At 45.4% G+C, this 16,127-nt stretch overlaps 1 protein-coding gene and 2 non-coding genes across 3 annotated transcripts in view; 2 read left to right on the top strand and 1 right to left on the bottom strand.

Moving 5' to 3' along the window:
• Window positions 1-11,343, bottom strand: part of LOC8030216 (serine/threonine-protein kinase PLK2) — a 317,717-nt gene extending 306,374 nt beyond the window's left edge. Inside the window, exon 1 of the mRNA XM_042293145.1 lies at window positions 10,875-11,343. Coding sequence (XP_042149079.1) covers window positions 10,875-11,069 — 195 coding nt within the window. The 5' untranslated portion in view covers window positions 11,070-11,343. The remainder of the gene's footprint in view (window positions 1-10,874) is intronic.
• An 877-nt stretch (window positions 11,344-12,220) lies between these two features.
• On the top strand, window positions 12,221-12,293 carry Trnar-acg. The gene has a single exon. It is a non-coding gene; the product is annotated as a tRNA-Arg (tRNA).
• A 1,443-nt stretch (window positions 12,294-13,736) lies between these two features.
• On the top strand, window positions 13,737-13,810 carry Trnai-aau. Its single transcript has one exon. It is a non-coding gene; the product is annotated as a tRNA-Ile (tRNA).
• Window positions 13,811-16,127: the final 2,317 nt, after the last annotated feature.

The raw sequence follows: 16,127 nt of genomic DNA, 5'->3' as shown, positions 1-16,127 counted from the left end.
AAGCAGGCAGCGTTTTGTCCAATCCAAGAAACCTGGCTGCGGGCAATACCGCCTCTAGAAGTCTGGGCCTGCGCCTGTCCCGTCCCCCCAAACGTAATCAGTAGAAGATCGCTGGCGCACGCAGCGCCGCCTAGCGTTCGTCAGCGTCGCTGCTAACGCGCCTCGCAGCGTGTCAGGCCCTGCCAAGTGTCGGCGGACTCGGGGAAACCTCCGTGTATATCGCCAACCGGCAATGAACGCGTTGGTCGACGAACACTAAAAATATGTTAACTTTTCCTTGAAAAAATGCCCAGGCACTGGGCATTATGGGATAAATAAATGTAAAACTACCCCCCTTTTTTTTTTTTTTTGAAAGAGTGTAGTTTTTGTTTGCGGAATATCGGACGACACGCATGCGTTTACAAAAAGGAAAGAAGGAGTAGTTTTACATTTATTTATCCCATATATATGATGTACACCAAAACTTAAGTTCGACGTGATGCGCACTACCGTCAAACTGACGGCCCCAACTTTTACGAGGGGCTTGATAACGTTGCGATATATCCTACTCAACACCAAAAGCACGTGTCAAAAACTACAAAAAATTAAAAAAAAATTGTGGTTTTGCTACAAGGTTAAAAAAGCCCCGAAGATATATATATATATTGTAGACATTAACACGCACATTAGCTATTTTAGTAAGTTGAACCACTCGGCTATGAAGCCGCTCGTGAAAGGTGTACCTTCGGTTCGACAGCACTGCGCTGTACGTCGAACTAAAATTTTAGGGTGTATTCTATGAGACAAGGGGTGTAAGTACTACACCCCCTATTTCTGAGAGTGTATATACTGCGCATAATGAAACCACGTTCCACGATCCAGCGAACAAAAAAAACAAAAAAATTGCACCGCGCAGAAGGCAGTTATTGGAGTCTATGTACCAGGCTCTAAAATCGACCATTCATTCGTTTGTGCCGCGGCCGACACACTTGCTACAAAAGGCGCTGTACGCATTGAAACAGCACAGTCCAAGTTCCAGCCAGAGATACAGAGACCATAATAGGACAAAACACCCGACATGGATCTCGAACTAGACGATCACGGCGAGCATTTGGGTAAACGACCAACTCCAGGAAGGAGCGCGTATCTCTTATCTTATCGAGTGTTTACAAAACAAGGGGTCGGGGCGCGAGCCATATACCTCAGTAACCATCGAGAAGGGTGCAGAATTTGGCTCCATTCGATAAACGCCGTAACACTCCTCCAAAAGCAAACTGCGATGACTTTTTTTTTTTTTTTTTTTTTTTTTTTGAGCGACACATTTGTATCATTAACTATTCATTTCTGAGCTGTTCAAAAAAAAACGCTCACTTTCGTTTTTTTTGTTTTTTTTTCGTCTCACCTAAAGTCCAGAGGCAGTCGACGCCACGAGCTGGTGGGACCAATCAGAGGGCGCCAAAAGGGCACCATCATTCATGGCGTTCGTTATGTTTCTTGTACGTTTTCTGTTAACCGATCATAAACAGAAAAGGTCTAGTGACTTCCGTTTTTGAAGCTCCTTGATCGGGGTCATTAGCACGCAGCGTCGGCTTTAAGCCGAAACGAATTAAGTAGAGCCGATAAATGAGCTATACCCTTCAATGTAACGGCATTTCAGTCATCCGGTGCTGAAATTCACTGTCGCCAATTTATCTGAAGTTTTATCTGGAATAGGAGGAAAGGCTTTTTCGTCCTTCGGCAATGTTGAGAAGTCCGCGACAGAGGATTTCCGAATCGCAACGATTACCTTTCACATTCAAGTACGGCCACATGCCACGGTCGAAGTCGGACTCGATGCGGAACGGGACAGGCATGAGCACCAAAATGGTGGCGCCCATGAGAAAATCAGGGACTGGCGTGCTTATTCAGTATATCTACTCGTTTTCACCTCGAGGAAAAATGAAGTTTTGCGCACTGTTCATACGCCGCGCCGCCGTGTAAGTACGCCGCCGCGCGAAGTTGTTCTTACAAGAGTTGGTTGTCGGAGGAAAAAGCGATGCTTTTGGCGTTGGAAACGTCTGCGTCTTGGTAAGACAACATATATGTAATCTAAAGGGCACCTACATGTATTCTAATTTTCTACATAAAGGAGGATATTAGTAATGCTCCGCGAGCAGCCGGACCTTTTTTTTACTGCGGATCTTGAGATGGACACGAGTATAGTTGAAACGTTGCAGGAAAAAGAGCGTTTAGACATTGTCGGAACCTCTTCACAACCTTCCCACACGAACAGCGTCAAGTTAGTTGCTACGCAAAGAAAAAAAAAACTACCTTAGCTACGAACAGTGAACTGCGCGCTCACGTAAGACATTAGCATACGAAGATGGTTTAAGGAAAAACAAGATGACAGGCTGAAAAGCAGTCTTATCGCGTCCGCAGTGGTATTCCCGCACATTCACGTCGAGATTTGCCTAAGCTGACGTGCCAGAAATGTCTATAGCTCTTGAGTAGAAGACGATTGAGGTTGCCGGTGATGTAACTGGAGCCGGATGCGTTGGCCTCGAGCCAAGCGAGCGACGTCTCTTTTCAAAGGGTCGAATAACAAAATCTCCGCTTCCGTCTGACAGGTGACGGAACGAAACGTTCGTCCCTAAACTGTTTAGCGAGAAAAAGAAAACCGAGATAAACATCCCACGCCGTTGACGCAACGCCTTCGAAAGCCAAAACGGGGAAAAACAAAAACAAGTACATACATTTAATTAAGAAGAACCGCGTTCGGTGGGTGGCACGTGGCTGATATGGCCGAGACGGGACGAAGGTTGGCTCGATATTTTTTTTTTTTTTTCTTTTCCGGCCTTTGTTTTCTCGCAAGCAGCGAGAGCAAACGACCATTGTTGTAATAACATGTTGCGACTTGCGCCGCCTGAACCCCTTTCGTGTGGAGGAGCCGCGCTGCTCGAAGAAGGTGGGGAGAGTGCGTTCAAGAAGCAGACGTCAGGGAAAACTCGTTCCAGGCTGAGAGTTTGAGTGGCAGCAGTTAGACGCCTACACCCAAGAAAAGGGCTGCGTGCAAAATCGGGTTCGGCTTTTGCAGCCGGAGATCCTTGAACACTTTCACAGCGGCAGCTGCTCGTGCAACTTTCCGGTGACATCCGGCGGCGTCCGTACGCAAAAACCCACGTGATCGCGGGCTGCCCCTCGTACAACTACGCCATCTATGGCGAGACGCGCTATCGCTCCCCTTCTCTCTCCAGAGTTCGCCGTTCTGACGTGCTCGCCTGGTCTCGTCACCTGTTCTCTCGTTTCTCGGCGCATTGATGGACGACAAATGAGCAATCTCTGACCCGCTTGCAAGTTCACGATCGGGCAGCCATACACGAACGTCGAGAAAGGTCCAGCGGCATCTAACGACTGTTTGACGAGTGTTTTGTGTGTGTGCTTTTTCTATAGAGCATGTTTCTCTACTATGTAAATTCATTCATTCGCGTTTCGGTAACCTGCTGATATCTAAGTATGATACTTTCCTGTTGTATATTGGGGGCCTGGGGCTTAGTCAAGCTGATTTAACAGATTTTCTTTCCCCATAATGTTGTATGCAAGGCTAGAAATGCGGTTTTTACTCTCGAGGCTGAACTCCATGGAGCGAATTATGCGACGAATAACTGACGAACGCCGCCTGACGGCACGTTCGCTTTGCGCGTGACGTAGCTGCCACCGTGCTGATGCCACGCGCAGAGCAAAAGCCGCCGCGTATTCGTCCCATGGAGTTCAGCCTTTAAGCGAACCCTTTAAATTTGCACGCGCTCTGAAACAAAAAATATATTCCTTAAGACTTTAATTACACCTGTGCTAGGATACGCTAATATCATGTGGTTTCCCCACATAGCGGAAGGATTAAACAAACTAAAAGGCATTAAAAAAAAGACTTCGATTCATTTTTAACGCATTTAGTAATCGCATAAATGCATCGCAATTGATTAAACGAGCCAACATTCAACAGTTAGAAGCTAGGGCAAGAATAAATAGATTAGAATGTTCGTATTCATTCCTCCATGGGAAATTTAATATTATCAATGAAAATTATATCACCTTTTCAACGACCGGATCAATCACTCCAGAACTATAAAGCAACACAAATTTAAAAAAAAAAAAAAGAAACAATGTTAGATTGGCATTTATTTGAGAATGATAATGTCACGCTTTCTTCCATCGAACATTTCACCGCTGCACTTCACGACTAATTTTTTTTTTTTTTTAATGCTCATGTTTATTTTTTCGTATAATTGCCATCGATTCGACTCCTGCAATGGCTCTCACTGGAGAGCCTCAGTGTCGGTAAATAAAACATACCCAAAAATCACAATTTCAGCTTGCGTTCGACGTCACTTTGCCGCGGCACTCGCTTCCAAACAGACCTTGCTTTCAGACCAGTTACCAGATGAGCTGGAGGCAGACTTGTACCTAGTTTAACTACTCTACTCAAGTTACTGTAGTTTAACTACTCGTCTGAGTAGTTTAGGAACTTTCAATACCATTTTTATTTCGGTAATTAGTAGTTTACTTTAATTACTTTTTCTGAGTAACTACTCAAATTACAAATTGTTTTTCAATTTTAGTTGTAGGTTTGCTGAAAACAAATATTCATGCATAAGATGTATGAAGATCAGCTGATATCTCAAAGAGGGGGAAGCATATGGCGTAGGCCAGGGGGGGGGGGGGGGGGGGAGAATTCAAAACCCTCTCAAATTTTCACAAGCCCCCCACAGCAACAACCCTGCTGCGAGGCGCGGGGAGCGGAATGACACGTCGAAAGTGAGGCCCAGTAAATGCGGGATTATTTCTTTGTGTCCCGAAGCTCAAAGAGGCTTGACGCACTTAAAGAAAGGGTTTGTTCCAGATTCTCACCAACGTAGGAACTCTCGCCTACTAAATGAGGTGTACACACTACAGCCTCACTCAAAGAGTCAACAAAATGCAGCATCCGCTTTGAAGCCCATCTGCTGCTCCCGTAGTTCGTGCTGTACTTGAAGGGTCGCGCGCTAAAGGGCAACGCAAAGGTGACCTCTTTGCGTTGCCTCTCCTCCCAAAACTCGGGATAGACAGATCTTCCAAGATTCGAAGGTCGTTCAAGAATATTATTAAACGCCCTCAAAATTAAAAAAAAAAAAAAACACGCTGAATTGGGAAGTACTTTAAAGGGATACTTCAACGAAATTTAAAATATTCCCGTTGTTTTCAAAACTTTGTTGGATATGATATACAATATCCGTAAATGACAATCGCACGTTTGTATTTTGACCCTGGTGGCTCTATTCTTCGGTATAAACGGCCCACCCTGGCAAGCGCTCGGAGAACAGCCAGGGGAGACCACGTGACACCTGCCGCAATTGTGACGTAGTTCGTCTCGGGACGAGCAAAGCTACGGCGAGGCTGACGTCGAGAGGATGGCTTAGTCGTTCTAGCCGCCGAAGCGGCTGCTTTTGTACGAATTTTGAGTGACATGTAAAGTGACGGGTAGGGGGAAAATAGCGACTTCTGGGACGCACAAAAGGGATTCTCGGGAAGAGGGGAGTTCCTCCTTCCTCTCTTCTCTCGTCGTGGCCGGAGGCGAGACATTCACCATCACTAGCTGTCAAGGTTCCTAGACGGGCATTACAAACGAGGCGTTAGCGACATCCACCAAGTGCTCTTTGCTAATCGTTTAATTAGTTTTAAAATCCCTTTTCGTGACTTTTTTAACAACATATTGGTGTGTTCGATGTGATACTGCTCCTTTGAACACATATAGACCAAAAAATGAGCGCCGAAATCTCGTCGTAGTATCCCTTTAGGCACATGGTACTTAAATTACAATTTCAAATAGGGTTAGAAAACGTGTACTTTACTTGAAGTAAATTCTCCGAGCATGTACTTGTACCTCAATAAAGTATTCTTTTCTGGTAATTTCTGAAAAAAATAATATTTCCGACCTCAAACTACATTCCCCGAATTTGAAAACAAAAAATGGCGTATTGTCATGTGAAAAAGCGCTATCGTCTTTCGAGAGGTCTTCTGGCCATTTCTCTGGGTGAATTAATGGCGGCTAAAAGACCGATACAAATAAGTACCTTATAAGCTGATTGTGTTAAATAGTTTGTCAGCGAGACTAAAACCACTACTCTCTGGCGACTTGACTTTATACTATATTTGCCGCCGTGCATACCAGTTAAAATAGATTAAAAAGAAAACTAGGGTATGAAAGGGCATAATGAAAAATAGTGTTAAATACAACATACTTTAAAAGTATGTTGTATTTATAGTACTTTACTTCAAGTACACTGCACCCGGTGTACATACTATACTTGAAGTATATAACCTCTCAACTGACTTTGTACTTTAGTTAAAGTACTTTTTAGATGTACTTCACACAATACAGTAAACAAGCAACACTGTCTGCGAAGTCAAGCACAGGCAATGCTAAACCTCAATGTAGAAATGATACATCCGTAGTACACCAGTGACCAGAAAACAAAAAGTACAAAACAATTAATCACGCAGAAGCGGAACCAGCTATTAAAGCATTTATGTGAAAACACAAGCCGTTTTATATTTGGCCAGCAGAATTTCGCTAACGCATCTAACATTTATGTACTTTCTTGTTACTGTAAAAAAATAAAAAGTTACTTCAAAAGTAATTCGCTACTCTGTTACGGTAGTTAGTAATTTACTCAATTACTTTCCCATTTGAGTAATTTCTACTCTACTCAAATTACTTTCGAGGTCAATACTCAGTAAATTAATTACATTTTTTTTAGTAACCTGAAGGTATTGTTTTATTTTCATCCGCGAAGGTCAGCTCGTAGCGGACCGCGGTCTCTGCTCAGCCGAAAACCCGTCAGCGGACGGTACCTTCTCATCGCTCTGGCGGTGACCAAAATCGGACCACAGGATCGGCTTGCTCGAAACAGAATCTCGCAAGCGCATGACACCGTTCGGACGATATAAATGCCTAAAATTTTAATATTTATACGGTGCAGAACATCTATAGGTGCGGACAATATACGAGTACTTGTTTCTCGAAGATCGTTGATAACGGTTATGACGACACGTGAAGGATATCGAGCGTGACAAATTAGATAATGATGACTTGAGTATGACACGAGCTTCGTTTGCGAGATAATAAAGCGGGTATTTGCGTGGATCATGCACCAGGTCCGTATTATCTGGATAAACGCTTTCCATCCGTGAGGTCACAACCAGGACTTGCCTCGCCGTGACGCCACGGCGAGGCAACTCATCATTAGTTCGATGGTGTGTCTAAAAGGTACAGTGGAAGCTAGGAGCAATCACATCTGGAAAAGAACGTCGTCAAAGTTGACAGTCTGACAATGCTCTGGTACCCTATTGTACGTACGCTACAACATCGACGATCCTTGAAGAAGGCGCGGCTGGATTCGTTTCGAGCAAAGCTGTCCCAGCACGGGGGCTCTTCCACAAACGCGAACGGCCTTGAATGGCGTCCGAGTCGGGAACAAAGGCCCGGAAAGGCGGCAGGAAGATGCGACGGGCCCCTAATGACGCGACTATCGGACAGCCCGATCACGGCCGAGAAAGGTCGCCGTGGCGAGAAGAGGGAAAGCGCCGGCAGCGCGACTCGCTAATCGGAGACCGATGGCTTCTAAGGATGGACCGCCGGGAATGTGTCGTCCGACTGCCGCGTTCTGCCCGTCCTTCTCGCTCATACGTCCAGAGTGCCAACAACGCGAGACATGCGTGTCTGCTGTCGGATGTCGCCATCTTGCCGACCCACGAGGTCTGGGCAAACCCTCAGTTCCAACACGAGCGTCCGCGCACGTGCCCTGCCAATAGTACAGCGACATGGCAACGACGTGGCGTCAGGACCACGTGTTGGTCTATAAGTGCCGATTAAACGTACGAGCGTACACGAGGATCGTTTGTCGTCGCGGAGCCCGAAAATTTCGGGACATTTCATTCTGTGTTCTACAAAAACATATCGGATCTCCTGTTCTTTTTCGGGCGTTTCGCTAGCGAGGATTGAAGAACGGGGGAACAAAGGACCACAATCACAAAAATGAGGCTCGAGGATTGGCGGAGAAGCTCTAGAGAAGCGGGATAATACATTGGCGCGGTGGATAGTTTAACCAGACAGAACTTATAGAAAAAATTAAAACCAGAGGGGGGGGGGGGGGGGGGGGGGTAAATTGTTTTAGGCCAAGTGGCACAAGCTACCACCTGGTACAAAGGGTGTCAGGCGCTAGCTGGATGGACACCCCTTGTATCAGGCGGCAGCACGATACCCTTTTGTATACCCTTAATACAAAGGATATCAAGCTACCGCGTGATACCCTTTATATCAGCGCGATGAACAAATGGGCTACATCATTCATTTATCGTGTAAGAGAAAAGATAAGCGTGCTGGAAGTGGTCTAGTCGTCTTCGCAACGGCTCGCGAGAAAATGGAGCGGACTGGAGAGGACACCGCTGTACAGGAGGAGCTGACGGCTGAGGCCCCGCAAGTAGTACGTCGTGCCGATGAGAAAATAGAAAGAAAAGCGGTTGGGACAGTGGAGCAAGCTGGGCTCGTTCTGCTAGGACCAAGGGAACGAGGCTCGTCTTAATTTGATCAGCAGAATATATGACCTTCATAGAAGAAACTTCAACGTAGTCTCCAGCAAAACACCACATGCAGAAACAGCCTTCTTTTGCTTTTAGTTTTGTATAAGATGCACACTTGAAGATCGAGAACTGTTTGTGTACAGAGTGAACGAAACAATAAGCAAAAAAACAAACACCTGGCTATACCGAAGCTGAGGTTGATGGGCAAGCTGGAAAGTGACCTGCAGCAGAACGGGCGTCTGCCACATTCTCAACCGCTGCTGGGACACCGCCGGGGTGTTATCACGTGACACCTCACGTGACACGTTTAGTATGTTTGTTATCAGGACACCAGCTAGCGTTGTGAACTTTTGTCACGTGACTACGCGCCTTGCACGCCCTCGAAAGGTCATGTGTCACCGAATCCCACTCAACGCGGGGCATGCGTGTCTGCTTTCGAAACTTCGAAGATTTGAAAGGACCGAAATCGCGATTGCCACAGCAACAGACACCGATCAGCCAATCGGCGACTGAGGTTTTGGTCGTCTGCATGTTAGCATCTGTTTGTGTCCTGCTAGCACGCAGGGAAGACAATGGCGCTAGTTTCCCGGGATTCAGTGACTTTATTGGCTTCGAGGCTCGTAGAATCCGCCGCGGTCCATCCTAAGGGAAAACAGAGTAGGGGGGTGCTGGCACGCGCTAGCAACAGCTGCTGGCAAGCGCCGACACGCACACCACACTCGTTGCTGGCACACAATGCCAACGAGCGGCCAAATTGGAGGAGAAAGCGCGCGCCAAGGCGGCTCGCTAAAAAGCGGGCTCGAAATCATGGCTTGTTACGTGGGACGTCCCGGAACGTTGTAGGATGATAGCCGCAGCAGAGAAACGGAAGACGATTGCGAACATGGCGCAGGATATACCGCTTGTTGAGTCGGCAAGAAAACGCTTTTCATATGCCCCGAGCGTAATAAATAATAGAGGAAAAACGTAAGAGATAAAGTCATAACACTCGGCGCCATTCTGGAGATAATTAAGCGGTACGAAAGCCGAAAACGTTCATACCAATATGCTCCATGCGAGAACGCTCCGCCCCAGACATTGTATGCAAATTGGACATGTCGTTATAGTATACTGACCTTCCCTGGAATGAAACGTTGGTTATGCCACTTATATAGTTGCACCGTTTAGAGCCATCCCTGGGGCCTGCACAGCAGTGGTTCCAAACTGTGGGTATCGCAAAACAACTTCAAAAACCATAAAAAAAAAAAAAAAAATTAAAATACACCTTTTTTTTTTTGTGTGTTGTTGACGAAAACAGAAAAGCCGGCGTCGATTCAAGTACAGTACATCGAACCAGAACAAAGAGTTGCGGTGTACAAGCTCAGCCCTCGTCTCGAGAAACCGTGCTCAAGTTCACTTTAGCCGCCGGAACAATAACCCCTGGTAACATGCAGTTTTTTTTATTGCTTTTTTTTTTTTGCGATGGTTTTTATTTTGATTGATTCATTTTGATTATTCAGTGCACGGTGTAACCTCAGTGCCAATTTTCTGTATTACTGGTTATAGACTGATATCAGAAAGCTTGCGTCGCGAAAAGCTTCCGTAAAGGGAAGGGTGGGTGGGGGGAAAGGGAGGGGGGGGGGGGCGGTTGATGCGATATTTATTTTTATTTTAAGGGTCGCAGAGTTTCGGAAGCACTGCTGTACACCTACCTATGGTTACAAATGAGGAAGTGCAACCAAGATAGTTACGTTATCGGGAAGGGGACCCAAGAGCAATGCTCAACAGGGAATGTATCGAGGACAAAACTAAGAACAGAACACAGTGAATGAGAGAGTTTCAAGTCGCCTTGAACTCAACAGACGCGACTTGTTGAACGCCACCACACCCAGTGCGAACAGTTCATTCTCGGAACATTCCGAGACTGAAAAACAATAGCACGCACAGCGAATGTCTGCGCTTCGCCCAAAAAAAAGGAAGTCATATACGAAAATCCGCGGACATCTACAACTGACGAGCAAGAAAGGAACAAACAAGAAGCCACCATCGACGCCGACTCCTGTCAATCTGTGCGCGATCAAGAACCCCCGTGGGAAACCGTAACACGACGCTGCTTTCAGAAAGACGGCGATCTTTGTTCCATCCGTCGCGCTGCCAACCGTGCAACGACGCCTTTTAATAGGCGTGTTCCTGCAGCGACGATACTACCGTCGGCGCCGACGCCTCGGGGGGCCACGCCGTGCGCGCGTCGTTGACCGCCGAAGGAAGCTTTGCGTACACCCTGACCAAAACGGGCGAACAAAACAACGCTGACATCCTACCTTGCCGAGAAACTTGCCCTTGAGGTACGTGATCTTGGTCTCTGGATCCACAATGTACTCCGGCACCTCGATGCTGTTGTTGTTGTTGTGGCCAGCGGACGTCGCCTTGCGGTCTCCTCGTGCAAGCTCGGACAAGTCCGTGGTCCGGCGACGAAGCCTGCTCGGGCTCGTCGCGAGCTCGACGAGCACGCTCATGGCACCACGCTGCTCTGTTGTGGTCAGTCGGAACGGACGAGACGGATTCTCTAGGCGCGACGCTGTCGGCACGCACGCATCGCGGGCGGGACGCTCGCTATCCGTTCGGGGGCAGTAGCACGTCACCGGCACAACACAACCACCAGCACCACAACACCGACGACGACGATCCAAACAGACGCGCTCGTGTCGTCAAACAAATACCGGCGGCGCCGCGCGGCACGCCAACACAAACACTGTTGCTCGCACGCCGTCGTGGGAGCAGCTGAGAAGCGGATTCCTTTTTACCCCGAGGCACCGACACGCGCAAGAAGGCAACATTGGGTGACGAGGAGGAGAAAGAAAGAAAGAGGGACAGAAACGAGAGGAGAGAGTGCAGAAAGAAACCGAGGGAGATTAAGATACATTAAAATGAATGGAACTTCACTGGCGCCATCCCGTGTGTAATGGTGGAAGCACACAAAACCAAAAGAGGGATGAGTGCGCAGAGATGCCGTGAGATGACGGCACACAACAGGCGCCCTCAGAGAACGGTCAGAAAACTAGAAGAAAACACACTCAGCGCTCTGACTAAAAGAAAAAAAAAAAAAAAAAAAAAGATTCAACAAGAGGAAAGAAGGGAGGAAAAACAGCTGTGTTTAGTGTTTCGGGGCGGATGAGTTTACGTGTGCTAGCTCGCCAGCTGTGTTGCATATGGGTCGCAGTGATTCGTGGCGCTGGGGCGCTGGTGTGTCTTGAAGTGGAAAGTTTTCTTGGCCCTTGGGCAGAGTTATCTTGTTCACGTGCGTACGGTATTGGCGTACGGTGAGGTAAAAAGTGCCCTCCCATTCCAGCAAAGACGAAAGCAAGAGAAATCAGCAGCTTCATTGGTCCCTAGCATGTGCTTTTGTGCCGAATAGTTGGAAAGCGATGCGGTGATCCGTGATGCAAAGGCCGACGAGGTTGCGAATTCGGTGGATGACTTTCGCTTCGAGGGAAGTTGATTCAAGCTCAGGTTGAGAATGCCTGGAACATCCGTTCGTACGCTGTAGAATGGATCGTCCAGAGGGAAGGTGATATGACTACTCAAAAAAAAATAAAAGTAAAAAACGTAAGAGGGTCTATAAGATATTTTATCCTCGTAAAAGGCTACGAAATCAGCAGCTTGTGTCGGGCCTGTGGCGCAACGGATAACGCGTCTGACTACGGATCAGAAGATTCCAGGTTCGAATCCTGGCAGGCTCGAGATATTTATTTTTCTCTGACCTTTTTCTACGTAGCGACACACTCGCGTCTTTATTATTTTTTTTTCTTTGCAGTGAATTTAATATTTCTTGTAGTTTCGCGATCACCGTTTGTCATGTGTTTGCCCACAGTGTATCCACTCGAAGAAAAACACAAACCGAACCCAACCTTGGAAAAGTTAATCAGCGTTCGCCCATCACCACTACTTGAGCTAGCCTGAGCGGATACGTTCTGCTCAGTTTAGCGGTGTGTTTGAATGCTGGAAACTTTCATTGAAGCAACGAAACTATGTCTGTGTTCCAAAATTTACTCGATCCGACTCTGGAGTAAAAGTTTCGTATCGTGGCGTTTCCAAACTTACTCGAGCTTACTCGATGACGTCAGAACTCGCGTTCCAGAAGCGGGTTGTTTACTCCGGAGTAATTACTCACGCTACCCTCCTCGATCGGGGGAGTGAAGTTACGTCACGTGATCTGTTCGTCGTCTGCTTTGTGCGCCGACATCCGTCAAAGCTCGCTTGCTCCGTTGGTTTTGGTGGCGGACGTCCGAAAGGACAAAGAATTAGGCGCAGCATGCGTGGTAATTGCGATTTGCTATTTTCAACGCAGGAATTGACTGCATTACATCCAGACCGTCCACCGATCCCTGGGAAGGTATACTTGTTATTATCCGAGTGCGAGCGTAAACAGGAGCTTCTCCGTATCCTCGTCCTCGGCGTTGGGGGGAATGCCGTATTCTCACGTTCAAGGCCGAACATATTTGAACATGTGTACGTGTAATGAGAGGATAACGCTTGTAAAGCTTCAAAAATTTCACTGTAATCACATTCGCGTCAAAGCGAACGTGTGTTTCATATCATTCTAGAGAAAGCACCCTCGCGCTGTGCCGCTACACCGTGTGGAAGAAATTTCTCCAAAACATAATCGGTGAAAATTACAATGCGTGGAATATATGCGTTTAGGGCACCGTGACTAAAATTGCAGCGATCGCGCTGATTAATAAAACATATATTTTTTTTTTATGTCTAACTGTAGGGAGTAAGTAATTTTGATCGCAAAATACAGCTCAAAAGGAAGGTGAGTAAAAGGAGCTGGTGGATCCACCTCAAAAAACACCGCGTCGTCATTAATATTGTCGTTCTTCGAGTGCTTTCTCTATGATCAAAAGGATCGTCTGCTATATTCTGCCATCGCTGCTGCGTTTTCTTTTTGCCGTAGCCCAAGACGAAGCCAATCTGCGTAGTATCCAGGTGATTATCCCGGCCGTTCCAGAATCGAGTCGCGTATCGTTTACTCGCGATGTCACGCGGTATTACCCGCTGACGTAGGAGGCAGGTTACTCGGGTAAGATTTGGAACATAACCTATGATTATATACTATATACTGCTATTTGATATTTGACAATTCTTTTAAAAGCAGCCTCTACAAACCGTTATTTCGTTCCGGCCTGCTAGCTCAGTCGGTTAGAGCGTCGTGCTAATAACGCGAAGGTCACAGGTTCGATCCCTGTGCAGGCCAGGTTTTTTTTTTTTTTTTTTTTTTTCTTTTTCTTGCTATGTGATTGTTAATTTGATTTTACTGGTGAAATCAGTTTCTGTCTATATACATGTACATATTTTTGCACCATTTCTTGTTTCATCGGTTTCGGTTGTATTATTCATCTTGGGTCTTCCTGTGCACAAGTATAAAATGTTATATTTCATTTGTTCTTAGTAATCGGAACAAAGACTAGGTGCGTTATTTACAGAGAAAAGAAGCAACACGTGGCCTCATACACCCAAATGGCACTAGTGCCTTGTTACAAATCGTATGACCTCACAGTATCTTTGTAAGGAAAAATCCTTCTGGGCCAAAAGCTAAACAAAAATATTTAAATCCTGGAGTAAAACTTGCAGAGCTGCGAACTTTTAATGCACTCATATCTCCTTCTCAATAAACTTCAAGCATACAACTTCTTAGTTCGATCGAAGTTAGAATACGCTAACACAACTTAAAAAAAAAAAAAAAAAAAATATTGATTTATGTTTGGGATATGGTATACAGATGACATTGACGACAGAAACAACGCAAAATCACTCGAGCAGAGGAAGAAGATTGCTAATCTACTTCACCGTAACAAGCTGCGCATATATAATAACTGTTTTTTTTTCTTCTTTTTTTTTTTCTTGACATATATTTTGACGGTGGTACAAATTAATCCTCAATCCTCCATTAAGGCGTGCCAAATGCCCTTTGCAAAAAGAAAAAAAAAAAGTTTTTTTTTTTTTTTTGCGATATTCATATTGTTGGAAGTGTTAAATGCATCAGGTTAGCCCCGTCGAGCGCGCTTCCAACCGTGCACCGGTGCGCTGCGGAAAAGCGGCACCAGTGAAGCCCGCTTTTGCGCATGTTGCTTCTCCACAGTACGCCAGTGCTCGGCAAGAAGCATGCCCAACGGGGCGAATCCGCCGCATTTAGATCGGATACCGCGAGGTTAATCCCGAAGCTAATATCGAATAGCGCACTATTTGAAACAACTATTTGAAAACGCGAATATTCGCGCAATCCTCATATTGTTCTTTGTTCTAGCTGCTCCACCCGCGTAAGTTATCAATTGTTCTAGTCATCAATATTTTATTATCCAGCTAAATCAATAGCTCCGTTAAACTGTTTGAGTGCATATCTGAATAATTCGGATGCATAATGTTATTGTTCAGGTAAATTTTGAGTGCATGATGTATCTTTTGTGATACAGTCCGTTTTTTCCCTCCTGCGAAAACCGCAATATCCGAAGTATTAAAAAAAAAAAAGTATGGCATTATTTTAGAGAAACATACATCACCATCAGAATTCCGTAGTGCCGACGTTCGTTAATACTAATTTTTTCAAATATTTCCTCTTCCCATATAAATATGATTGAAATGCTCTTCCTTGCAATATTTTTCTCCCCAATCGTATTAATAAAGCTCTGGACAATCACACATTTTAAAAGCCATTTTGTTTTTGGTGTTCAGTTTGTTTTGCAAATGCATTTTTTTATTGAGACAAAGCAACATGATTGACAGATCGATGGTTGTTTGTTTACGATCTAATTTATCTGGGTTTCTTTTTAAAAGACGCGTTTTTTGAGTATGAAATAGTGTTTGATATGTTTTATGTATTCCTCACGATTATTTTTGACTGTTTAGTGCTCTAAAAAAAGACATAATTATATATTAGTGCAGATTTGTTTTATGATGCAATACAAATGGAATCATACACAAGAGCAACAAGAAACATGAACACAGAACGTTGCTCGTATTAGCACAACTAAATGCCAGCAAGTGAAATGTGTGTGGGACTTGAGGGGGCATAAAAAAAGTTTTTACTATCACTGGTGTGTGACACCATTGAGCAATATGAAAAAGTCTATTGGATGAACAATGCCACAGGAGACACTTATAGCAGACAACTTGTTCACACGAGGTAAAGGTTTTCTTCGCTTTACTGATTCAATAAAATGGTTTAAAGATATGGTTCAAAGATATGGTGTGTTTAATTTCTTATAGTTGACCATAGCATAGAAACTCAATTGACAAAACCGTCAAGTTCTTCAGACAGCATTAAACAGCCGGGAAAAATTCTACATAGAGTTCTGTGCTTGCCTTTATAGCGTTTGAGGTTAATCAGGTCATCTCAACCCTCATCCTTAGACGATAACCCCACGGTTGAAATGTTGTTGGATGGTGTAGATAGTTTAGGGGGTTTGCAGCGTGCCAGGGCATGACATGGTATCTTAAGAATACTCATCTGCTGGCACCCACATTTTTTCATTGTTCGTGCATGGTGAATCTAGCTTCGATACAAGGGACGCTCG

This window comes from Ixodes scapularis, unplaced genomic scaffold, assembly GCF_016920785.2.
Source record: "Ixodes scapularis isolate PalLabHiFi unplaced genomic scaffold, ASM1692078v2 PGA_scaffold47__10_contigs__length_4178495, whole genome shotgun sequence".
In the NCBI taxonomy this organism is placed as follows: Eukaryota; Metazoa; Arthropoda; class Arachnida; order Ixodida; family Ixodidae; genus Ixodes; species Ixodes scapularis.
The sequence above is the reverse complement of the archived record's forward strand: the minus strand, read 5'-3'. Positions and strand labels throughout refer to the sequence as shown.